Genomic DNA, 24,875 nt, shown 5'->3' with positions numbered 1-24,875 from the left:
TCCTTCCCCTTCCCTCGGCCTCGGTCCATAAGTCTATTCTCTGTTTGCTTCTCCATTGCTGCCTTGTAAATAAATTCTTCAGTACCATTTTTCTAGATTCCATATATATGCATTAGAATGCAATATTTTTCTCTTTCTGACTTACTTCACCCAGTATAATAGGTTTTAGGTTCATCCACCTCATTAGAATTGACTCAAATGCGTTCCTTTTTATGGCTGAATAATACTCCATTGTGCATATGCACAACTTCTTTATCCATTCATCTGTCGATATAAAATTTCTTTTTAAAAAAACACCACCACAAAAACAAATCAAAGCCCAGCTGTGTGGGTACTAAGTGTATATGAAAAATGAATATATAATTTCAATATGGTGTAATAAAGAATAGCCAATCATAGGTTGGAAAGGTTTCCCAAAGGCAGTGACAAACATTAAGTTGAAAAGATGTGGGGGGGGTGGGGTGGGGAATGGAGCAGCAGCTCATGGAGGGTTTCAAAGCAGAGGACAGTAAGTGCAAAGGCGGAGTCAGGAAAGTCCAGGAGCTTAAAGATTTTAAGAGGCAAGAAACAGGATCAGCTGTGGGAAATGGATTAAAAGAACAAGACAGAGCAAGACCGGTTAGGAGACCAGTTGCTAGGACGCAAGCCAGAAATTGTGAACTGTTCTAAGGTTAGTTTCATTCTGGAACTACTGAGCTTACAGTACCTGTGGGAAAGCAAAGTTGGTGATTTAAGCTTAGACGGAGGCGGCAATCAATGGATCTCTTTGTCTCTCAAGCTCCAGGCCTATTTACTTACCCTCAGTTCTCATCTCAACTAGAAATTCTCCAAGGAAAACAACAGTATCTTACTTATCTACCTGGATAAGTAGCTACATAACAGTAAATGTCTGTTGAATGAAAATCTACAGGGAAGTGAAGAAAACCCACCACATGGTTCCCCGTACTGAGAATGCAATATAACACAACACAAGTATAAAAAAATTCAAGGCAAGATATACCCCAAAATATAATACAGGCAATAATAAAGGGGTGTTCAACAACACCCTTAGCTTCTTCACTCAAAATACTTCTAAGGGAACGGAGGGTAGGGACGGGATGGGCCAGGAGTTTGGGACTAGTAGATGCAAACTATTACATATAGGCTGGATAGACAAGGTCCCTGTAGCTCAGATGGTAAAGAATCTGCCTGCAATGAGGAGACCTGGGTTCGATCCCTGGGTCAGGAAGATCCTCTGGAGAAGGGACTGGCAATCCACTCCAGTATTCTTGCCTGGAGAATCCCATGGACAGAGGAGCCTGACGGGCTACAGTTCGTGGGGTTGCAAAGAGTCAGACACGACTAGGTGACTAACCCACCACCCACCACTGTGTAGCACGGGAAACCATACTGAACATTCTGGGATAAATCATAATGGAAAAGAATATAAAAAAGTATGTATATGTAACTGAGTCACTCTGCTGTACAGCATAAATTGATACATTGTAAATCAACTATACTTCAATTAAAAATCAATGTTTCTAGACTTCAGACACTTAAAAGAATATAAGCAAGACATTACGTTCATGTAGCTCTCCCTGAGAGAGAAGGGGAAGACTTGAAAGAGATGATGAAGGAAATCACACATTTACAGGCAGAAGAGATGCTAATATTTCAGGAACACTTAGGAACCACATGAATCACTGGGCTGAGCTACCTGTCACCCTCAAAGAGGACTAATGTTAATATAAATAAATGAGGTCATCGCTGATAAATTTGGGGCTAGATTATTATTTCAAAGATTACTGAAATACCCAGCAGGCTGTGACAACCCTCTTCGTGGAAGGAAGCACAGAGCTGGGAAGGTCCAAGTAACAAAGGTGGGACAAGGAAGACCTCATGTACCTGGGTCTTAAAGGATGGGTAGAATTTGGGGGAGGGTAAGGGGGAGAAAGATGAAGCACAGCAGATAATATTAAAAGTGAACCTATCATAGGTTAGACAGTTACGTCTTATTAGTATCTCGGTCAGATAATGGGGGGTTAAGCCAGTATGGGGGCAATGGGAAAAATACGGAAAGGATATGGAAAGCTACATAAAAGATAAAATCAAAAGGACTTAACAGACTACATAAAGAGGTGTGTGAGCAGGACGAAAGTGTCTAGAATGACATCTGGGTTTCAAGCTTACAGGACTGAATGGATGTTAGATTCTACTCTGTACAATCCAAAGAACCCTTCTAAGCTAGTCTACAAAGCGCTGCATGACTTGTCCACAGCCTACCCACCTCATCGCACCCACTCTCTTCCTCTCCGTCTCTAACCCCAAGCACCACGCCCTTCTTTTCAGTTCCTACCAGAGGAACTTCCCACGGAAGCTTTACGCTGACCGAACTGCCTCTTCCATTTTCTTCCCCTACCAAACCCCTACTCATCCTTGCGGATCTCAGCTTAAACTCTGGTACCTCAGAAAAATCTCTCGGTGTTCCAGATTAGATTAGAGGGCTATACAATTCTATACAATTGTATGGAATTATTGTATACCACTATACAATTCTCACAGTGTTTCATAACATTTTGTTCATCGCCATCGTATCTATAACTGGAGCGCCCAGGATGTGGCCCTCAGTAAGAGCTCAGTAAATATTTGCTGAATACATCCATTCACTCAGTCGAAACAATCCCCAAAATAGATACTGCCGAAGGAAAAAGAAGCTAAAGATTATACACCTGGTACGTGAGCGGGCCTGGGATCGAACCCATTCATAAGCGTCTACCGATAGCCTAGCGACAGAGAAAACGAGGTCCTTCCTCTTCCTTGAGTTTCTTCTACTCACGGCTGATAAAGAAGTGAGTGAATCTCGTCCAGATACCTGGATCCGCCTTCTGACTGCAGCTCTCCTTCCCTCTACCCGCCACTACATGCAGCTATAATACCCCGGCGCAAAACAAGCTGAGCCAACCTACGAACAGGGCCGCAGACCTGCGGGCTACAGACTCACCTGGGCCCCGCCCACCGTCCCATGTAGCCGCAATAAGCACATGAGCCCCGGCAAATGTGGGGCCGAGCGGGCTGGGGGATGCACGGGAGCAACAGCGGACCCCGTTCGCGGCTGCAGCAACCCCGACACGCTCTCCAGCAGCATCAGGCGGAGACGGGGACCGGAGCCCACCGCCGAGAGACCGCCGGCCCCGCCGGGAACCGCAGCCGCGGAACCCGCAGAGGGCCCGCTGAGAACGGCTGCCGCCATCTTCAACTGGGCTCTAGTGGTGGCGTGGCGCGATGACGCAAACACACCGCGACGGATGTCTCGAGGGGACGGGTCGTGAGGAGGGGGCCCTGGTCCTGCGCATTGGATTCCGCGCGCCTGCTGAGAGTGAGCATGCGCGGCGTGGAAGTGCCGGAACTCAAGGCCGGGCGGATGGGCCGGGTCGAGGACCGGCTGGGGGCGGGCCCGGTGGGGCTTAAAGAACACGTGGTCAGGACTAAAGGCGCCAGAATCCAAAAGCTAACCTTTAATGTAACGGAGCTTCTGGACACTTTCCATCCAGACATCACTGCTACCGAAGGAACTAGTCTCCTTGTCTGAAATCATAGACATTGTTAACTACATTTACAACGAGAGAAATGATACAATACACTCGCCTTGCAAAACAAATTCAAACAAAGAGGGCATAAAGTTAAAAAATAGGAACTCACCCTCCACCTTTTCATCCTGTTCATGGGGTTCTCAAGGCAAGAATACTGAAGTGGTGTGCCATTCCCTTCTCCAGTGGACCACTTTGGCCACCTGATGCAAAAAACTGACTCATTTGAAAAGACTCTGATGCTGGGAAAGATTGAGGGCAGGAGAAGGGGACGACAGAGGATAAGATAATTGGATGGCATCACCGACTCGATGGACATGGGTTTGGGTGGACTCCAGGAGTTGGTGATGGACAAGGAGGCCTGGCGTGCTGTGGTTCATGGGGTTGCAAAGAGTCTGACACGACTGAGCGACTGAACTGAACTGAACTGAACTGAACCCTCCACCTAAGTACCCCAGTAATGGACATACTTTCCTAATATTAGCCTACGCACAAACACATAAATACAGAGTTTATTTTCATTCCGTGCATTTAGGCCTTAAGCTGCTTAGAATTTAAGGTATGTGAAGTATATAACTTTTTTCCCTAAATGGATAGCCAATTGTCCCAACTCTATCTAGTGAATCTGCCATTAGTTCTCCATGGGCTTGAAGTAACACCACGTTAGACTGTGTGTGCATGCTCAGTCGCTTCAGTCCTTCCAGTCGTGCACTCTTTGTGACCCCAGGGACCACAGCCAGCCAGGCTCCTCTATCCATGGAATTTTCCCAGCAAGAATACTGGAATAGATTGCCATGCTCTCCTCCAGGGGATCTTCCCCACCCAAGGATACAACCTGAGTCCCTGCACTGCAGGCGGGTTCTTTACCCCTGAGCAGCGGAGGAAGCCCCCACGTGGGTCTATATCTGGACACGATTCTGTTTCACTGCTACATTTATTATGGTTGCACCCATAACACTATTTTCATTATCATAACATAATAAACTGGTAAGATAAATGCCCACTCTACTCCAGTTTTTCAGAATTTTCCTCACTACACTTGAAAGTTGATTCTTTTTATTATGTTTAAAATTCGGTTCCCTTCCAAAAAAGTCTCATTGTTATTTTGATATGGCATTAAACTTACAGACAATATGAGGAGAAATGATGTCTTTATAAAATGATGGTTTTCCCACCACCATTATATGGTATAACTCTTTCATTCTTTCTGGCCTTCTTTAATATCCTCCTAAAGGGAACATGTCATGCAAAGATGGGCTCAGTAAAAGACAGAAATGGTATGGACCTAACAGAAGCAGACAATATTAAGAAGAGGTGGCAAGAATACACAGAAGAACTGTACAAAAAAGATCTTCATGACCCAGATAATCACAAAGGTGTGATCACTCACCTAGAGCCAGACATCCTGGAATGTGAAGTCAAGTAAGGCCTTAGGAAGCATCACTATGAACAAAGCTAGTGGAGGTGATGGCATTCCAGTTGAGCTATTTCAAATCCTGAAAGATGATGCTGTGAAAGTACTGCACTCAATGTGCCAGCAAATTTGGAAAACTCAGCAGTGGCCACAGGACTGAAAAACGTCAGTTTTCATTCCAATCCCAAAGAGAGGCAATGCCAAAGAATGCTCAAACTACCACACAACTGCACTTATCTTACAGGCTAGTAAAATAATGCTCAAAATTCTCCAAGCTGGGCTTCAATAGTATGTGAACCATGAACTTCCAGATGTTCAAGCTGGATTTAGAAAAGGCGGAGGAACCAGAGATCAAATTGCCAACAACCGTTGGATCATCGAAAAAGCAAGAGTTCCAGAAAAACATCTATTTCTGCTTTCTTGACTATGCCAAAGCCAAAGTTTATTGTGGATCTCAATAAACTGTGGAAAATTCTTCAAGAGATGGGAATACCAGACCACGTGACCTGCCTCTTGAGAAATCTGTATGCAGATCAGGAAGCAACAGTTAGAACTGCACATGGAACAACAGACTGGTTCCAAATAGGAAAAGGAGTACGTCAAGGCTGTATACTGTCACCCTGCTTATTTGTTTAACTTCTATGGAGAGTACATCATGAGAAACGCTGGGCTGGAGGAAGCACAAGCTGGAATCAAGATTGCCAGGAGAAATATCAATAACCTCAGATACGCAGATGACACCACCCTTATGGCAGACAGTGAAGAGGAACTAAAGAACCTCTTGATGAAAGTGAAAGAGAAGAGTGAAAAAGTTGGCTTAAAGCTCAACATTCAGAAAACGAAGATCATGGCATCCGGTCCCATCACTTCATGGCAAATAGATGGAGAAGCAGTGGAAACAGTAGCAGACTTTATTTTGGGGGGCTCCAAAATCACTGAAGATGGTGACTGAAGCCATAAAATTAAAATATGCTTACTCCTTGGGAGAAAAGTTATGACCAACTTAGACAGCATATTAAAAAACAGAGACATTACTTTGCCGACTAAGGTCCGTCTAGTCAAGGCTATGGTTTTTCCTGTGGTCATGTATGGATGTGAGAGTTGGACTATAAAGAAAGCTGAGTGCCAAAGAATTGATGCTTTTGAACTGTGGTGTTGGAGAAGACTCTTGAGAGTCCCTTGGACTGCAAGGAGATCCAATCAGTCCATCCTAAAGGAAATCAGTCCTGAATATTCACTGGAAGGACTGATGTTGAAGCTGAGACTCCAATACTTTGGCCACCTAATGTGAAGAGCTGATTCATTTGAAAAGACCCTGATGCTGGGAAAGACTGAAGGCAGGAGGAGAAAGGGATGACAGAGTATGAGATAGTTGGATGGCATCACTGACTCAATGGACATGAGTTTGAGTAAACTCTGGGAGGTGGTGATGGACAGGGAGGCCTGGTGAGCTACAGTCCACCACATCGCAGAGTCGGACATGACTGAGCGACTGAACTGAACTGAAAGTTGTCTTTACATTAGTATTTTTTTAATACAGTAGCTGTAATGCCATGCCAGTCACAGCCTTTCAGTTCCAAAATCACCTTAGATATGTAGCAATATAGATCTCATTATCTTCTGGTCATGACCCTTTGACATAAATGATTCCTGAATCCAAAAGAAATGTACCAGCTAAAGCTTGAAAAGGGTGAAGGGTGAGCTTAGAAGGGTAGGAGAACTGGAGGTGGGAGGTGGCAGCTGATAAGGCCTGCTGCTGCTGCTGCTGCTGCTAAGTCGCATCAGTCGTGTCAGACTCTGTGCAACCCCATAGACGGAAGCCCACCAGGCTCCTCTGTCCCTGGGATTCTCCAGGCAAGAACACTGGAGTGGGGTGCCATTGCCTTCTCAGGGTAAGGCCTGCATTTGACCTTAAAGATGATCTCAGAGACTTGTGTACATTACTTTTTGTTGCACAGAAAAGTGGAGAAGAATGAAGTCAGTTCATTTGGGGAAGATGAGGGAATATGGGAAAACAGATGGAAGGAGGAGAATACCTTAGCTTCTTAAGTCCAAAATGTCCATCATTCATCATCCTCCCCCAGTCTGCTCAATTTTGCCCTAGAAATGACTCTTCAGCCTGGTTCCCCTTCTCCCTTCCATTCTATTGTTCATCTTCTCTCCTTGATTAGTTTCAGTCTATGACAGTGTGCCCCACTCCCTTCACCCTCCACACTGCCCAGAATTGTCTTCCTAAAGGAGAAGTCTCATCATGCCACTCCACTCCTTGCCTTAAAGAGCGGATCCACTACTGGATCCACGTGTCCTCCTCCAGGGGAGGCTCCTGGCTCATTTCTTTAGCTGCTGAGCTGCTCCTGCTCAGTCATGTCCGAGTCTTTTACGATCTCATGGACTGTAGCCTGCCAGGCTCCTCTGTCCATGGGATTTTCCAGGCAAGAATACCAGAGTGGGTTGTCATTTCCTACTCCAGGGGATCTTCCCGACACAGGGATCGAACCCACATCTCCTACATTGGTAAGTGGATTCTTTACCACTCCATCACCTGGGAAGCCTCATTCCTTTACCTGCTATACAAAATCCTTCACACCCTGTTCCAGTCATCCTCTTCAGCCTTCTCTCTCCTGCCCTCTACTCCCACAAACACCTCATTATAGGATGTGCCTTGCTTTTCTCTGTCTTTGGAATACCCTTTCTTAACTTCTGCCCACACTTCAGAAAGATTATCCTCAAACGTGCCCTCCTCTGGACAGCCTGCTCTGCCTCCATCCCTCCCCAGCCAAGCTCTGGGAGTCACTTTGTCTTCTGAGTCATACCTCTATTATAGCATTCCTGGAATCATAATATCTCTTCATATGTCTCCTCAACCATACGAGGAAGGCAGGGGTGATGTTAATTCATGTCTGAGTTCCCATTGCCTAGTATAGTGATTAGCACAAAATAGACATGGATAGATGTATGGACGGATGTATGCATGAATGGGTGTTAACTTCGATGAATGGATGGAGAAGAGTAGTAAGAGAATTTAGAAGTAACCCTGCGAAGATCAAAGAGAGACACCAGAGGGAGCTGACACACCACAATAAAGAAGTGGGAGGGAGGGCCAAAGACGGCTACAGGCTCCGGGGTGAGCGGCGCGCAATAGGCGAGCATCTCGCAACTGGAACCGCTCACCACCTGTGCATCCCCTTATCCTCCATCCTAGACTGTGTTCGAGCTCACCCACTGCCCCCACCACCCCCGTAGCCTCCAACGCCACTGAGAAAGCAAACAAAGGGGAGGAAACCCCTGCAGGGCGCTTGATGCAGGGAGCCAATCAGAATGCTTTAATCTCCTGGAAGGCGGGCGCCTCCTTTTGAGGGGGCCCAGTCAGTTCCTAAACGGGTGCGGAGGGGCGGAGAGATGGGCGGGAGTAGCAGGGTGTAGAGACCGCGCGCGGGGAGGGATCCCTCCGCAGGGGTCGGGGTGGAGGGCGGAGGGGGGCGGGCGGAGCCAATCACCGCGCGTGCCTGTAAGGAGAGGGAGGGCAGTGCCGTGGCGCGTGCAATCCGGCTGACGCATCTGGACTCCGTTCTCCAGATCCAAGTTGGGAGGGGGGAAGGAGAGGCGGGGGTAGTGGAGAGAGCGCGGGGGCGCGCGTGCGCAGTGGCGCGGGGAGGAGCAGGGACCTGGCAGCGGGCTAGGAGGCTGTGAGCTATCCGCGAACCGGGCGGGCGGCGGGCGCGCGCACCATGGGGGAGAAACCCGGGACCAGGTAAGAGAGGTGGGGCCATTCGGCGGGACGTGGACGGCGGCACCAGGCGGGTGCCGGGACGGTCCTCAGACAGGAACACCAGGGAGAAAATTCGGGGGCCGGACGCCTGGGTCCCTAGGGGACAGCCATTCGGGGCCGCACGCCTAGGTCCTCGAGGATAATGAGGGGAAGGCATGCCACAGTCCCTGCAGAAAGCGAGGGCTGAAGATCAAGAAACCTGCATCGGGCTTCTCGCAGAGATGTAGGGGGCCGGACGACTGGGTTCTCCGGTGCAGCCTGCGTTGCAGGGGCGGAGGAAGGAGCAGGTGGCCGGCCCGGAGGGGACGGGTGTGGGCAGACTAGATGCCAGGGGCGGGATCCCCCGAAGACTCGTGCCCAGCCACTTGAAAGCCTCCTATCCAGTACCCCACAGGCAGTCAGACTGCCCCCACCGGCCCCAAGGGCCGGGTGGCTCTGCTTCCAAACTTCTGCTTTCCCCCGGGTTGCTAGGAGCAACAGCTTCATTTTGGGGGACCAAAGAGTGCTTGACGACCCTCCCCAATTCTGGGCCTTATCCCTCTTCCCGTGAGTGAGGGGAGGCTGTATCTGCCCAGGGCACGCCATCCACTCCCCGGATGTTTTCTGTGCAATCGAGGCTCCTTCCTTCCACTGACACCCCGAGTTCTCTTTTTTGGTCTCTAGCAAAATCCACTTCCTGTTGTGACCCAACACCTCCGGGGGTGAATGCCTGAGTCTCTGGGGAGCAGGAGCAAAAGAGGGAAAAGATTAGGGCTATTTGCTTCTCTCCAGAGAGGATCAGGAATGGGGGCCTGGTTCTGAGCTGTCACTTGTTCTGCAAAACATTTTACCAGCCTCACAGCTCCCCACCCATAGAATAGGAAATCACAGGTTCCCGAACACCCAGTCGATTGATACTGGAGAGGTGATCAGAAGGAGGACTGGTGTCCTGGATTAGGGGTTAAACACAGCAAAAGGGGAAGTCGCTGACTTGAGGGAGGCCCCAGATTTCCGTTATGTGGTTCAGGGAGGGGGACGGATGGACCACACAGGGACTGCTGACTTGGCACAATTCCTCCCACCTCCATCAAATTCTGGGCCACAGGAAATGGAGAGAATAGCAGGAAGTGTGAAGGGGCATCTGCTTCTGCTGCCCCCTCACCCACTCGGCACCTCTCAGGTCACCCCAAAACTCCGCCTTCTTGGCCAGCCTCACTGTACACATGCTTGCTCCTCCCTAGCAGGCAGGAGGCTGGCTGGGTTAGGATCCAAAGGGCAGGTACCCTGCAGCTGCTTCAGGGCAATTACTCCAGAACCACACTCCAGTTGTCCAACAGACTGTGGCTGTCCCAACCCTCTGCCAAGGACTCCTAATAGGAAGAAACACTGGGACAGAGAGGAAAACCAGAAGCAAAGGGGAGGGAGAGCTGAAGGCTGCCACAGCAGTCAGCCCCCAGGTGGGGACAAGAGATAGGGTGCTTATCCTAGTTCCCACCATACCAGTGTCTGCCCTCCTTTCCTCGATGGGGGTACCTGGGGGCCTCTGTACCCTATGCCTTATGGTCTTTGGATAGCTTGGCCTTCTGGGAAGAAGGGGCATGTGACTTTGTTACAGTGGATGGGCCAGGTGGCAGGATTTCAGTTTCTACTACCTGGGGACCCTTCCTGGGTATCACTGCTGAGGCAGAGTGGATTGGTAGGAGTAAGGTGGGGCAGCAAAGAACAGGCCCACAAGTGGCCAGGGCACAGGGGTTGCCAGACATCTCCCTATCCTCCCAGCAGTGGGTGGAGTCCAGGCTTAGACCATTTCAGCAACCAGAAAGCGGAATCTCCTTCACTCCAACAAACATAATGCCAAGAACAGAGGCAGGATAGTACAATCATTTAGTGATGAAGAGCCAGAGTACCTCTGTACCCGAATTCCACCATTTACACTCTCCGTGACCTCAGGCAAAATACTTGACCTCTCCTGGGCTTCAGTTTCCTCACCTGTAAAATAGGAATATTAGGACCTCCATCACTGGGTTGCTGAGAGCATTAAATGGGCATGAACCATTCACCCATAAATGTTAGGAAGCATCACGGCGTCTGGCTTATGGCTGCAACTATGCTGGGGATGCCTGAATCAGTAAGGCCTCTGTTGCTCACAGTCTAGTGAAATACATGATACACAGCTAACTGCACATTATCACACTACATGTGTGCTAAGTCCAGTTCTTTGTGACCCCATGGACTGCAGCCCACCTGGCTCCTCTGTCCATGGGATTCTCCAGGCAAGAATACTGGAATGGGTTGCCATGCCCTCCTCCAGGGGATCTTCCCGGCCCAGGGATCGAACCCTTGTCTCTTACATCTCCTGCATTGGCAGGCGGGTTCTTGACCACTAGCACCACTTGGGAAGCCCTATCACACTACAGGTAAAGCATAAACAAGGTGTGACAGAAACCCCAAAAAAGGGAGTGACTAGAGTGGGGCTGGATCTACTTTCTAAAGGAGGTGACATCTGAGCTGGGCCTTGAAAGACAAATAACATTTTAAGCTGCTGAGATCAGAGACAGGGACAGTTGGAGGTTAATGGAGAGTAGGGCCACACTTAGAAACCTCCCATAATAGAAACCAATTTAGAGCCACTGCTCTTTCCAGTATTCCAGCTCTTGTGGGAGGTGGAGACCAGAGATGGAAAGAGGGAGAGGTCTTATACAGACAACCTGCAGCCTGCCCATTCAGGTCCCCCTGGAGGAGATCCTCTGGGAAGAGCCTGAGCAGTTCCTCTGGCAACCGGAGGCCATTACCAGGGGAGGAGGGAAACTACTGAGGGTGGAGCAAGGGGGCTGCCATGCTGGTAGTATTAAGGACTTGTGGTTACCTGTCCTTCTGGGGAGAAGTGGGACAGGGTAGGGCTGGGTAAAGCCCCAAAGCCTACAGGTGGGAATCTCGGGTGAGCTCTGCCTTCTCGGGCAAGGGAGGGACGAGGTCCTGGCACCGGGGTCCCTGCTGAGTCTGAGGCAGGCAGTGGGTTTCCCTTTCTGTTTTGTTAGGGTCTTCAAGAAGTCGAGTCCTAACTGCAAGGTGAGTCTCCCACAGCGCTTCCCCTCCCGACCCTCCCTGGGCCCTCACAAGGCCCGGCCTGCCCCTAGACGATCCCCAACCCCAAGCTCCCCACTTCCTGTGACAGCTAAGAGCCAACTTCCTTCCCTCCTGAAGCCCCTGGCCGCAAAGGCCTAAGCCAGCCACAGGGCTGGGTGGGGACAGGCTGGGGTCCTAAGTGAGACTCAGGGGGAGGGGCCAGAAGCCCAGGCCTGGAGGCATCTGGTAAGGCTCTCTAACTGCCTGCCTAGGGCCAGGTTCTCCTGGACACACAAACACACCCACCCACCTGGAACCTGTATTAGGGAGCAGTTTAAAAGCCTCAAGTTCAGCTAGTCAGGGGAAAGCCCACCACTCTCCTCTTGCAACCCTATAAAAACCCAGAGAAACTCCTTCAGAGACCCCCAGCCTGGGAGGCCCAGGGGCAGGTCAGTCACTTTTGAGGGCTCTGAAGCCCTGCCAGCCCCCTACCCAGTCTTCCTGTGACCCTTCTGCGTCCTTAGCTCACGGTGTACCTGGGCAAGCGGGACTTTGTGGACCACCTGGACAAAGTGGATCCTGTAGGTAAGAGTGCCCAGAAGGGAGCATCATGTCCCCCGAGATGGGAGGCAGTTCCTGGGCCCAGGAATGGAGGAGGCCCTGACAGGAACTGCACTCCTGTGTCCCCTTCCCCAGATGGCGTGGTGCTAGTGGACCCGGACTACTTGAAGGACCGCAAAGGTACCGGCCCTGAGGCCAAGGGCCTGAGGGAAGGGAGTCAGGAAGGTGGTGTTGGCACTGAGATGGGCCCCAAGGAGACAGGTGGGGAGCTAAGGTGAAAGCCAGGAGCGGGGTGAGATTCAGGCTGGTGCTATGCTGCTGAGAAAGGAGCAGCTGCTGCTATGAACTGGGGGGACTTTGGGAGGGGGGCTCCTGACCACCCCGCCTTGCCCTCCCTTGCTAGTGTTTGTGACCCTCACCTGCGCCTTTCGCTATGGCCGCGAAGACCTGGACGTGCTGGGCTTGTCCTTCCGCAAAGACCTGTTCATCGCCAACTACCAGGCCTTCCCCCCAACACCAAACCCACCCCGGTCCCCCACCCGCCTGCAGGAACGGCTGCTGAGGAAGCTGGGCCAGCATGCCCACCCCTTTTTTTTCACAGTGAGGATGCCCCCACCCTCTGTAGAGCAAGGGGTCCGGGACTGTGTTGGGGGCAGGGGTGAGGCACCTGTTACAAGAAGGTCTGGGAGTAACACTGTGGGACCCCCAGATCCCTTCAGGGTCACCCTGCACTCCTAGCCTCTCTGCCTCCTCCCTGGGGCCCCCCCTGTTTTCCTTTCTCATCCCCAGGAGTCCTCCAGCCTCTTAAGTTGAGGGGAAGATCTGGGGACTTTCTGGAAGAACTGAACTCTTTTCCTCTGCCACAGATACCCCAGAACCTGCCCTGCTCCGTCACCCTGCAGCCAGGCCCAGAGGACACGGGGAAGGTACGGGAGGAAGAGTCCAGCAGGAGCCAGGGGCACACCTGAGGCGGGCTGGGGTGCTGAGGAGACATCAGGGTGGGACTCAGGGCAGGGAAATATGCCCCGTGGTGGTGGCCCTATGGAATGGGTGCTGTCCCCTGTGCCCATGCAATACTGCCTCCTGCTCTTGACCTGCTCATAAGGGTAGAAGGGCTCACCTTGCACAGCCAAGACCAAGCCCAGGCAGGAGCCAGGCCTCAGGGAGGCAGAGGCAGGAGACCCAGGCCCTAGGCTCCTCAGACCAAGAGTCCTTGCCCAAGGCCAGGGAAGCAGGAAGGAAGGGAGTGGTGGCAGGGACCTTGTGTAAGATGTGACCTTTTCTACCCCCTTGAGGCCTGCGGGGTAGACTTTGAGATTCGAGCCTTCTGCGCCAAATCACTAGAAGAGAAAAGCCACAAACGGTGAGGGAAGCAACCTCCCCTTGGGCCTGACCCGGACCCCTGTGGAAGATGGGAACCAGTGTCTGACCCTCTGAAGACTGACCCTCTCACCTCTCACCCCCTGCCCCCAGGAACTCTGTGCGTCTGGTGATCCGAAAGGTGCAGTTTGCCCCAGAGAAACCCGGCCCCCAGCCTTCAGCCGAAACCACACGCCACTTCCTCATGTCTGACCGGTCCCTGCACCTTGAGGCTTCGCTGGACAAGGAGGTGGGGTGGCGATGCACGTGCTGCAGTGCAGGCCCTGGGGGAGGGCTGGAACCACAGGGCAGGATGATGTTTTCAAAGGAGGCCACCTTAGCTGAGGGTGGGCTTGGGTACAGGCTGGGAGGAGGCCCAACCCTGTGTGTGTGTGGCCGGGGTGAGGAGGGGGGCATGCTAATAACAGGACCAGTGAAAACACCCAATTAACCTGACCCCCTCCCCTCAAAAGCTGTACTACCATGGGGAGCCCCTCAATGTCAATGTCCACGTCACCAATAACTCCACCAAGACTGTCAAGAAGATCAAAGTCTCTGGTAGGAGGTGGGGGTTGGAAGGGGGCCTTATGGTGGTCGGCGAGGCGGTGGGGTGGGCAGTTTCTGCCAACGTGGCCTCAAGCATCAGCTCAGTCCCAGGACAGAGCCCAGTTTGGGAGACCCACAGGGCTCAAAGACCTCAGGCTGTCTGTCCTGGGATGAGATGGAGGGGCAGTGAGGGTCCTCAGAGGGGCCGGGGCAGTGATGGCCTGGGGCCTAGGTCTGGAGCTAAGTAGGGGGTTGTCTGTACCCCATGCCCCGGCTTGGCACCCGGCCCCTTCCCCCCACAGTGAGACAGTACGCCGACATCTGCCTCTTCAGCACTGCCCAGTACAAGTGTCCCGTGGCTCAGGTTGAACAAGAGTGAGTAGCAGAACAGCCCTGGGAAGGGTGGGCCCTGGGAACATGGGGACGTGGGTGGTTCTTCTCAAACTGTCTCAACTTACAAGGGCATTCCCTCCAGTCTGAGGGTGGCTCTGAGCTGCCCGTTTTCTTGAGCAGCTTGAGCCAAAACCTACTCCTTGTGACCCGTGCCCACAGAGAGGAGGGGCTGGTGATGCGGGAGAGGCCGCTGGGGGTGGGAGCTGCCCCCTTGCCCCGCCTGCCCCCTCAGAGTCTCCCTCTCTTGTCCCCACCCTGCAGTGACCAGGTGTCACCCAGTTCCACATTCTGTAAGGTGTACACCATAACCCCCCTGCTCAGCAACAACCGGGAGAAGCGCGGCCTCGCCCTGGATGGGAAGCTCAAGCACGAGGACACCAACCTGGCGTCCAGCACCATGTGAGGGGGAGTCGGCAGGGAGGGGGGCTGGCTGCAGCGCAGGAAACTAGACACCCATTCTGTGCGGCTGTGTGCCAGGTTCTGTCCCCGGGGCCAGGGCTCTATCACTGAATAGATCCCAAACACCTCTCCCGTTCTCAGAGGGAGGCCAGACAAATCAGATACAGGACAGAATGTGTAGTGTGTTTAGTGACAGGTGTTAAGGAGAAAAAGCAAGGCTGACATGGGAGATATAAAGGGGAGGGTGGTAGAAGGGATGGGGAGGCCTGATCCAGAGGTGGATTCTGGGTGAAGACGCCAAGGGAGTATGTCATGTGGATGTGCAGGGCAGGAGCGCTCCAGGCAGAGGGTACCGCAGGCACAAAGACCCTGAGGTGGACCACCCGGGCATCTGAGGCAGGCCCTCTAGGGGCAACAGCTTCATAAAGTAGGGGCTGGATTTCACCCCTCCCCACCCCTCTGTACACGACCACACACAGCAAGCCTTGTAGGCCAGCCTGGGAGCTGGAAGTGGGGTCAGAGGGCTGATGGAGAGCAAGACAGTGCAGGGTGGCTGGGCTGTAAGGACTTGGGCTTTTACTGAGAGAGCGATGAGAAGGACCACAGCAGAGTACTTTACGTGACATGAGCATGCTGGTATCTGTAGTCCGCCTCCTCATGGGGGCCCCGGGGTGGGCAGTGGGCAGAGCAGTGGGCTCTGGTCCAACCCCTTCCCCCAACTGCAGCGTGAAGGAGGGTGCCAACAAGGAGGTGCTGGGGATCCTGGTGTCCTACAGGGTCAAGGTGAAGCTGGTGGTATCTCGAGGCGGGTGAGTGCTGGGCTGGGGGGAGCCTGGGGGTGGGGTGGGGCACAGGGGTTTCCTCTGGCTCTGCACTATCATCTCTTCTTGCCACCTCTCCCCCAATCCCAGGGACGTCTCAGTGGAGCTGCCTTTTGTTCTCATGCACCCCAAGCCCCATGATCACATCGCCCTTCCCAGGCCCCAATCAGGTGAGCCTGCCACCCACCCAAGCCCACAAAGGGAGGGTCTGAAGCAAGGCCAGCAGAGAGGAAAGCTGGTCCTTTTAGTACCCACCCACCCCCCGGCTCTCCTCCCCTCAGCTGCTCCTGAAACAGATGCCCCTGTGGACACCAACCTCATTGAATTCGATACCAAGTAAGAGTGCCCCACCCCTTCAAGCGTTGACTCTCTGGACAGATTCCTGTAACATTCAGATCTACCCTATTTTTCCCTTTGGGAGGCGGGATGGTTGAAGCATCCAATTGAGAGGACTTAGGCTAATGAGCTGCCAACTACCACCCCTTCTCTGTCCCTTCTGCAAACATCTCCAGTCCCAAGGCTGCTCTGGCCGGCGCCTCTGTCTCTGGGAGGGGAGGGGACTGGGAGGTGGAGGAGGCCTAGGGCCCCCACCTCACCCCCTCCTCTCTACCACCAAGCTATGCCACAGACGACGACATTGTGTTTGAGGACTTTGCCCGACTGCGGCTCAAGGGGCTGAAGGATGAGGACTACGACGACCAGTTCTGCTAGGAAGGGAGGCTGGAAGAAGGGAGTGGATGGCAGGGGCGGGGGGGCAGGTGGAGGCAGGACCAAGACCCCCACTGTCACTGAGGGGGATCCCAGTCCCTCTTCCCTTCCCCTCCACCCAGCGGCTTCCTCGACCAATGCCCCCCCCCACTCCCCCACCCCCCACCAGATACGCACTGGACCCAGCTCTTGTGGAACATGGGCATTAATTTTTTGACTTCAGCTGTGCTTCCCCAGTCCCCCAGTGGGTGGCAAGCTGTGTTCACACCTCAATTTTTTGGAGGGGGAGCCGAAGAGGAGTGATAATAGGAAAAGAGGGGGAAAGTACTCCCACATTCAACCTCACACCTACACCCCCTCCTGTCACTCTCTCTGCCTCCCATTCCTTCAGGATGAGACCCTTTGGGGGGCAAGACCACTTCATTGTTTCTGAGCATAAAGAAGAAAATAAACCTTTTAATAGGCCGGAGTGCGTGTGTTTTCTGAGCGGCGTTTAAGGAGTGCATCGTGTGCTCATCCGTGACTGTCAGCTGTGGGTGAGACTCAGTCCCTTCTCTGCACCCACGTGGCACCTGGCCCACAGGCTGTCAATAAACATTTACGGAATGGCTGAACTGTACCTGTGCCCCAAGGTGAACACAGAAACTTGATTTGGTCAGTCCCGACTCAAAGGCAGTTTGATAAAACCACAGAGCAAACTCTCTCATTTACAGAGGGAATAACAACTCACTTTCCCGCAGACTAGATGCTTGTGGGAGGTGGGCAAGGCAGCCCCGTCCCTGTTGGGGCTAACATACACGACCACGGGGTGACCTGTTGTGGCTGAGCTGTTTCCACTGCTCCGTGTGGCTGCTCCCACTGTCTGTTCCTGGGGCTTGGCGGGGCCACAGCTGCAGGCAGAAGCTACACGACTGACATCTCTGTGGAGCCTGGTACTTACACTGTCACACAGAAGCTGAGGCTTCAGGCAGCCAAAGGCAGTCATGCTGCTGTGGACAAGTCCCAAGAAGCTACAGCCCACCACTGTCCCTCTGATGCTTGTCGGGGACTCCCAGAGGCTGGGCCCAAGGCCCTGGCTGGGCTGGAGGGAGGCAGTGATACTCCTGACATCCCTCACCCCCACCACCCACTCCCACTCCTGCAGTCCAACCTTGCTTTTTCTCTTAAGGCTCATTCATTCGTGCCATGAACCATCTTGATTTAAATCCCCATCAGGTGCTAAGCATAGCACAGGGATGGCAGTGATCAAAACAAACTTGAAATCATTACAGTATCTGCTCCAAAGGAGAAACACAGCAGCTAGGAAGCTCTGACTGAGGCAAGGGCTGGAGACTGATCTCCCTGGAGGTGGTGGTGACCTTGGAACAGAGCCCTGGAAGATGAGGAGGAGGCCAGTATCCCAGGCAACAGCAACACCATGTGTGAGGGCAGCGGGAACAGAGCACATTTCAGAGGCTGAAAAAGGCCAGAGGGACTGGGACAGAGACATCCGGGGGCAAAGCAGTTCCAGATGAGGCCGGTGAGGCAATGGGGGCCCCTCCTACCAGCATTTAGTGGCTCAGTGGTAAAGAATCCGCCTGCCAATGCAGGAGATGCGGGTTCAATCCCTGGGTTGGGATGATCCCCCTGGAGGAGGAAATGGCAATCCATTCCAGTACTCTTGCCTGGAAAATTCCACGGACAGAGGAGCCTGGCGGGTTGACCCTCATGGGGTCACAGTCAGTCACAGAGTCAGACAACGACAAAGCACACAGGCACGCACATGGCTCATGACACCTAATTAAATCATGACTTACCCACAGGCTTTTCGTGCCCCCAGAATGCCAGTGACCTTTCTTACCTCTCCACAGTAGCAGTCTATTTGCACACCCTGGTCTTCTTCACACGGAGGAACCGCCATCATCCCTCTGACTCCAGAAACGTGCTCCTTGACCTCGGAGCTCTTGGCCTGTGGACCTCACAGCTTTTCAGGTGAATCCAAATCCTCTGGGGTGCACGATAAAGACACAGAGTCCTAGGCTTCCACCTTTCCTGATTCTGATTCATTTGGTCCCAGGAAGAATCCATCAATCAGGATTTTGAATTAGAACACAGTTTGAGAAACAAGGCCTTTTTCCTTTTAGCTTAAAAACATTTCTAATGCTTTTAAGAAAGTGAAACATGCACATAGTTAAAAAAAATCCGCAGGGAAGAGAAGCCTCCCTCCTGCCCTTGACCCCCAGCCTCCCATTCCTCATTCCCAGAGGCAGCCAGTATCACCAGTTCCTTGATTATTCTTCCAAAGACATTCTTCAGACACAGTCATACCCATATAACCTATATTTCTCCCTTATTTTAAATACAGATAACAGCAAACAGTTAGAACTGGACATGGAACAAGAGACTGGCTCCAAATAGGAAAAGGAGTATGTCAAGGCTGTATATTGTCACCCTGCTTATTTAACTTCTATGTAGAATACATCATGAGAAACGCTGGGCTGGAGGAAGCACAAGCTGGAATCAAGATTGCCGGGAGAAATATCAATAACCTCAGATATGCAGATGACACCACCCTTATGGCAGAAAGTGAAGAACTAAAGAGCCTCTGATGAAAGTGAAAGAGGAGAGTGAAAAAGTTGGCTTAAAGCTCAACATTCAGAAAACGAAGATCATGGCATCCGGTCCCATCACTTCATGGGAAATAGATGGGGAAACAGTGGAAACAGCAGCTGACTTTATTTTGGGGGGCTCCAAAATCAGCGTAGATAGTGATTGCAGCCATGAAATGAAAAGATGCTTACTCCTTGGAAGAAAAGTTGTGACCAACCTAGACAGCATATTAAAAAGCAGAGACATTACTTTGCCAACAAAGATCCATCTAGTCAAGGTTATGGTTTTTCCAGTGGTCATGTATGGATGTGAGAGTTGGACTATAAAGAAAGCTGAGCACAGAATAATTGATGCTTTTGAGTTGTGGTGCTGGAGAAGACTCTTGAGAGTCCCTTCAAGGAGATCCAATCAGTCCATCCTAAAGGAGATCAGTCCTGGGTGTTCATTGGAAGGACTGATGTTGAAGCTGAGACTCCAATACTTTGGCCACCTGATGTGAAGAGCTGACTCATTTGAAAAGACCCTGATGCTGGGAAAGATTGAGGGCAGGAGGAGAAAGGGATGACAGAGGATGAGATGGCTGGATGGCATCACCGACTCAATGGCCATGAGTTTGGTTGAATTCTGGGAGTCGGTGATGGACAGGGAGGCCTGGCGTGCTGCGGTTCATGGGGTCTCAAAGAGTCGGACATGACTGAGTGACTGAACTGAACTGAACAGCATACTATGCACTCTTCTACACCTGGCTTTTTTACCTTAATCATGCAACTAGAAGAACATTCCTTTAGCAACCCATATACACCTATCTCATTCTTTATCTCATTTCTTTATAGTTTGGTTGCATCAAGCCTTAGTTGTGGCACATGGGCTCTTAGTTGCAATACATGGGGTTTAGTTGCCCTGTAGTATGTGGGATCTTAGTTCCCTGACCAGGGATCAAACTTGCGCCCCCTACACTGGAAAACAGATTCTTAACCATTGGGCCACCATGGAAGTCCCTAGATCTCCCTCATTGCTTTAAAGATCACCTGGCTTCCATTGCCTAGATGTCATTTACTTTTCAGTTGTCTATCAGTGAACATGAAGGATGTCCACTCTTACTAATTCAAACACTATTACAATAATTATCCTTGAAGATATGTCTTTTTTCACATGCAAAGTGCATATGTAGAACAAACTGTTAAAAGTAGAATTGGTGGGGGAATTCCCTGGGTGTCCAGTGGTTAAGACTCCTCGCGCTTTCACTGCTAAGGGTCCGCTTTCAATCCCTGGTGGGGGAACTAAGATCCCACAAGCCGCAAAACACGACCAAAAAGAAAAAGTAGAATTGCTGGGTCAAAGAGGGTGAGCATCAATACTATATATAAAAGAGATAACCAACAAGGACCTAATGTATAGCACATGGAACACATTCAGTATCTTGTAATAGCCTAATACAAAGGCAAAGAATCTGAACAAGTATATAGAGGCTTCGTAGGTGACACAGTGGTAAAGAATCCACCTGCCAATGCAGGAGATATAGGTTCAATCCCTAGGTTGGGAAGATCCCCTGGAGAAGGAAACAGCAACCTGCTCCAGCACTCTTGCCTGGAAAATCCCACGGACAGAGGAGCCTGGAGCATTATAGTCCATGGGGTTGCAAAAAAAGTCAGACATGACTTAGCAACTAAACAACAAGGATATAAGAACTTCTCTTGTGGTGCAGGAAGTAGCCCCCCAAAAGTATACATACAAAAAAGTATATATGTATTTAAAGTATATATATATATGTGTGTGTGTATATATATATATAATTGAATCACTTTTCTGTACACCTGAAACTAACACATTATAAATCAACTACACTCCTATAAAAAAAAATTTTTTTTTAAAGGGTGAGCATCTTTTCGATCCCTGGGTCAAGAAGCTTCCCTGGAGAAGGAAATGGCAACCAAGTCCAGTATTCGTGCCTGGAGAATCCCATGGACAGAGGAGCCTGGTGGGCTACAGTCCCTGGGGTCGCAAGGAGTCAGACAACTTTACCAACTAAAGAACAACAACAAAATTGTTGACTACATATTACAGTTTAAAAACCCATGAATTTTAAATTGTAACATGTAGTCAGGTACAATCATTTTTTTTTAAAATAGCTTCTTGGTTTTTTGTCACAAAACTTGCCCCTTTGGCTTTCTCACAATTTAACACTTCCTTTTCTTTCCAGATGAAACTTCAAGATCATCATATCAACCACCATCTCAGCAGCTTCAAATGTTCCTCCTTTCACAAAACCTACTCTCAAACCCCACCCTTGGCTCTGCCTAAGCAACACCTCACCCTTCTCCGCTCCAGCACGGGGTTGCTGAGGCACTGCCAGAGAAAAATCGCACAACCAGTTACTTGTTCATTCATCACATTTTTTTGGCCATGCTGAGCAGCATGTGGGATCTTAGTTCTTCTCACCAGAGCCCCCTGTGCTGGAAACCCAGAGTCTTAACCACTGGACCGGGGACTGAACCACAAGTCCCTCAAGAAATATTTTTAACACATCCCAGGTGCCAACACCATGCTAAGCAATGGGTATGGATCTGGGCCACTACAAACTTATAGCTTCTAACCTCAGCTGGGACCCTCAATACCTGATAACTACCAGTCCCCCTCCCCTCCATGTCCCTGGTCACCTCCTTTCTCCTTCTCCCACCCTACTCACTAATTTTCCAAACCTTTCTCACCTTCAGAGTGATTTCTCCCCCACTCTTCACAGAGATTAGACTCTAAGGGATAAATGAATCCCATCTCCTACCAACAAGCATTGACACTGTTTCTCCTACACCACATGCCTCTTCCCGGGCCAGGCTAATCCCTCCATCTGTGCTCAGATCACTCCCCTCCCAACTCCTCTGAGACACTGATTCAGCAAAACGGCCCCAGCTCTTCAACCTCTGCCTCTCTCTCTACTGATTCTTCCTCCATGGTAAATAAACCCGCACAGGTCTCTTTCATTAAAGGAAGAAAGGGAAAGAAGAAGGACGGACGGAAAGAAGGGAGAGAAAGAAAGAAAACCAAAGAAAAAAGCATTCCTCCACACTTGGGGCTCTTTCACAGTAAAGTATTTCTCAAGTTTTTCTTCTCTCACTTTTCTTTTTTTTTTTTAAATCAAATACATATTTAATTAAGAAACTAATAATGCAATATTACCCAAACAATATGTAAGCACATGTTCAATTATCATGTTCCATATTTCAGAGAAGAGGCATTAAGGATTTATGCCATAAGTTTATTTACAAACATATCTAGGATGCTGAGTTCAAGGGACTGATCCTTTTAAGAGACTGCACCTCTTAATATGCTCCTCTTCCTATCTGTCTCATGGATTACTTTTTAAGCAGTTGGTGTCTTACTATAAAGAAAGGTGCAGCAAATCGAGACTCAAAGTACAAAGTCATCACAGCTAGTAACCTCCACTTGTTTTCCACTGAAAATGGTATATTCTTCCCTGGACCCTCCTCATAGTGGCTCCGACGAACCACAGAGGTTGTGAACCTCCGGATGCTCTGTCCCAACATAGCGCTGTTGGACGCTCTACAAAAGATCCAGAGACCGGAGGCAGAAGAAATGGCGGCTACAAACCTACGGCTCCTTGCCTCATGACCTTGCTCCTCTAACTGCAAGGATCGAAAGGGAAGATGGGAAATCCCTCTCTCACTTTTCATGTTGATTTAATTTTTACTTTCAAAGGTGTATACCCACACAGTGGAAGGAGTCAGATATAACTACGAGGCCTATCACAATAAAAAGTAAGCCCCTACCCTCTCTACAATTTCCTTCTTCTCACAGGCAACCACTCTCACCTCATCTAGATGTTTCTTTTGGTATTTACTCTGTATCTCCAAATAAGTTTATTTTGCTACTTTTTCATGCTTCCTGCCATGTAAGGTGAAGTCTGAGTCCCTTTCACCATCCCCGTTGCTCCAGCATGGGATACTCTCTCAAGAGCACTCTGTCAACATTCAGGATTTATTGCAAATGTTACCCTGAGCTGCACTATGTGGTATACTCTGATTACCCTTCTCTACTTGCGCAACTGTTTCCCCTGAACAACTGTCATTTTTAAAAGTTGCTTATTTTCTGAATTTATCATTAATTCTGCACTATATTCTTCTCCAAAAAGAATCTACGTATCCTCTCAATTAATTCAAAACAAAACAGATGTGATCTCTGTCTCCTTGAAAAAAAAATCTCTCCAAGAGCTGTCTAACTTGGGTCTAACTCTAATCACCTCCTGAGAAGCATACTTGGGAGACAAACTTGAGACCCTGTACATATCCAAATGTCCTTATTCTGTCTTTGTTATTGACAGTTGAGCTGTTGTGACAGTCTAGATATCCCCCAAAATCTAATCTATTCTCCCATGGTGCTAGAAAAATATTGATAGTCAACCACCTAAGTAGGGACTGGATTTCTCCAAACCCTGGAGCTGATGTGAGACCACATGACTGAGTTTTCTTCGAAGGAATGTGAGTAAAAATTACATGGGCCTCTCCCTAGCCAGAGAGACAGGTGTGCCTGTGCCTGAGACAGGTGTGCCTCCTCCATACTTTCTCTTCTGCCTTCCTGCCAGCTGCGACCCATGGATGGCAGCAATCCAGTTATGACACTGCAGACAGCAACGCCCCAGGGCAGTGTTTCTCAATGTTTACTGTGCACACAGAGCATCTGGGGATCTTCAAACAGATGCTGATGCAGTGGGTCTTAGCAGGGCCTGAGAGTCTGCTTTTCTAACAAGCATCTAGGTAATGCCAATCCTATGGCCTGAAAAAACAGATTTTTTTAATTAATATATTTATTTGACTATGCCGTGTCTTAGTTGCAGCATGTGGGCTCTTTAGTTGTGGCATGTGAACTCTTAGTTGAGGCATGTGGGATCTAGTTCCCTGACCAGGGATCAAACCCTGGCCCCCTAAATTGGGAGTAAGGACTACTTAGCTACTAGACCACCAGGAAAGTTCCATGAAGACCATACTTTTGAGCATAAGAGCCTAAAGGATGGCAGAGCTGCACTGCTAGCCTTGGTCTCTGTCTGATTTGTGGAAAATACTGAACTACCCACAATGAACTGTTTTCTGAGAAAAAATTAAGTTCTGTTTGGTTGAACCACTGCATTTTTAGCCTGCCCAAAGGCTTCAGTAGAGAACTGCAGGCTGGAAACCACTTTCCCCTAAAATGTTGAAGGCACTACTCCACTGGTGCAGACAGTTACTATTCAGAGGCTTAGCGCCATTCTGATTGCTGATCTGTTTTTTCTCTGGAAGCTTCTGCAAGACCTCCTTTTCTGAGACTAGTGATCTGACATTTTATGATGTGCCTTGACGCTAGTCACTTAATGAGCGCTTTTCATCTAGAAACACACGTCTGTTCCTCCCCTTTACCTTGTTCTCTTACAGAATTTAAGTCCCTGGACTGATTCTCTAATTTTGTCACTTGCTCTTCAACCCTTTTGCTCAATGTATTCCTTCCCTTGTGGTTTTATTTTAAACTGTGTTTTCTTCCATTCAATCCTCTATTATAATGTGTGTGTGCTAAGTTGCAAGTTGCTTCAGTCGTGTCCGACTCTTTGTGACCCTATGGACTGCTGCCTGCCAGGCTCGTCTGTCCATGGGTTTCTCCAGGACAAGAATACTGGTTGCCATGCCCTCCTCCAGGAGATGGAACCTGAGTTTCTTAAATCT

General features: G+C 50.1%; 2 protein-coding genes, 1 long non-coding RNA gene and 1 pseudogene across 7 annotated transcripts in view; 1 reads left to right on the top strand and 3 right to left on the bottom strand.

Moving 5' to 3' along the window:
- PELP1 (proline, glutamate and leucine rich protein 1) overlaps positions 1 to 24,875 on the bottom strand; it is a 48,324-nt gene that overhangs the window by 17,733 nt on the left and 5,716 nt on the right. Inside the window, exon 1 of one of the 4 annotated variants that reach the window (XM_069603272.1) lies at positions 18,422 to 18,529. The exons of 1 other annotated variant lie outside the window; for it this stretch is intronic. In XM_069603272.1, the coding sequence (XP_069459373.1) occupies positions 18,422 to 18,484 (63 nt within the window). In that variant the 5' untranslated portion in view covers positions 18,485 to 18,529. Of the gene's footprint in view, positions 1 to 2,980; positions 3,359 to 18,421; positions 18,530 to 24,875 lie in introns of those variants that run through there. 2 more of the 4 variants (XM_069603275.1, XM_069603274.1) reach the window with 2 other exon arrangements.
- On the top strand, positions 8,377 to 17,046 carry ARRB2 (arrestin beta 2). Of its 2 annotated transcripts, none has more exons than XM_069603281.1 (15): positions 8,377 to 8,731; positions 11,767 to 11,797; positions 12,319 to 12,379; positions 12,491 to 12,535; positions 12,759 to 12,955; positions 13,222 to 13,281; positions 13,651 to 13,718; positions 13,829 to 13,964; positions 14,188 to 14,272; positions 14,563 to 14,635; positions 14,915 to 15,052; positions 15,778 to 15,861; positions 15,964 to 16,043; positions 16,122 to 16,209; positions 16,491 to 17,046. In XM_069603281.1, exons 1-15 carry the CDS (start codon positions 8,709 to 8,711, stop codon positions 16,582 to 16,584), a joined length of 1,263 nt encoding a protein of 420 aa, XP_069459382.1. In that variant the 5' UTR covers positions 8,377 to 8,708; the 3' UTR covers positions 16,585 to 17,046. The 2 variants fall into 2 exon arrangements, with proteins under 2 accessions (XP_069459382.1, XP_069459383.1); XM_069603282.1 differs by having other exon boundaries at positions 8,405 to 8,731; positions 16,155 to 16,209.
- Positions 10,596 to 15,191, bottom strand: LOC138447423 (uncharacterized). The gene is made up of 2 exons (XR_011259831.1): positions 13,476 to 15,191; positions 10,596 to 10,717 (listed from the first exon to the last, which is right to left on the bottom strand). It is a non-coding gene; the product is annotated as an uncharacterized lncRNA (long non-coding RNA).
- Positions 22,403 to 22,939, bottom strand: LOC138447422 (cytochrome c oxidase subunit 7C, mitochondrial pseudogene; annotated as a pseudogene).

This window comes from Ovis canadensis, chromosome 11 (genome assembly GCF_042477335.2).
Source record: "Ovis canadensis isolate MfBH-ARS-UI-01 breed Bighorn chromosome 11, ARS-UI_OviCan_v2, whole genome shotgun sequence".
Lineage (NCBI taxonomy): Eukaryota > Metazoa > Chordata > Mammalia > Artiodactyla > Bovidae > Ovis > Ovis canadensis.
This window is presented reverse-complemented; position numbering and strand designations above follow the sequence as displayed.

What these genes read in the sequence shown, in the direction of transcription:
- ARRB2 (XM_069603281.1), top strand. Translation starts at nt 8,709, where the DNA reads ATGGGGGAGAAACCCGGGACCAG. An exon ending in CTACTTGAAGGACCGCAAAG is followed by an intron (nt 12,536 to 12,758) that starts GTACCGGCCCTG and finishes CTCCCTTGCTAG; the next exon opens with TGTTTGTGACCCTCACCTGC. An exon ending in AACCTGGCGTCCAGCACCAT is followed by an intron (nt 15,053 to 15,777) that starts GTGAGGGGGAGT and finishes CCCCAACTGCAG; the next exon opens with CGTGAAGGAGGGTGCCAACA.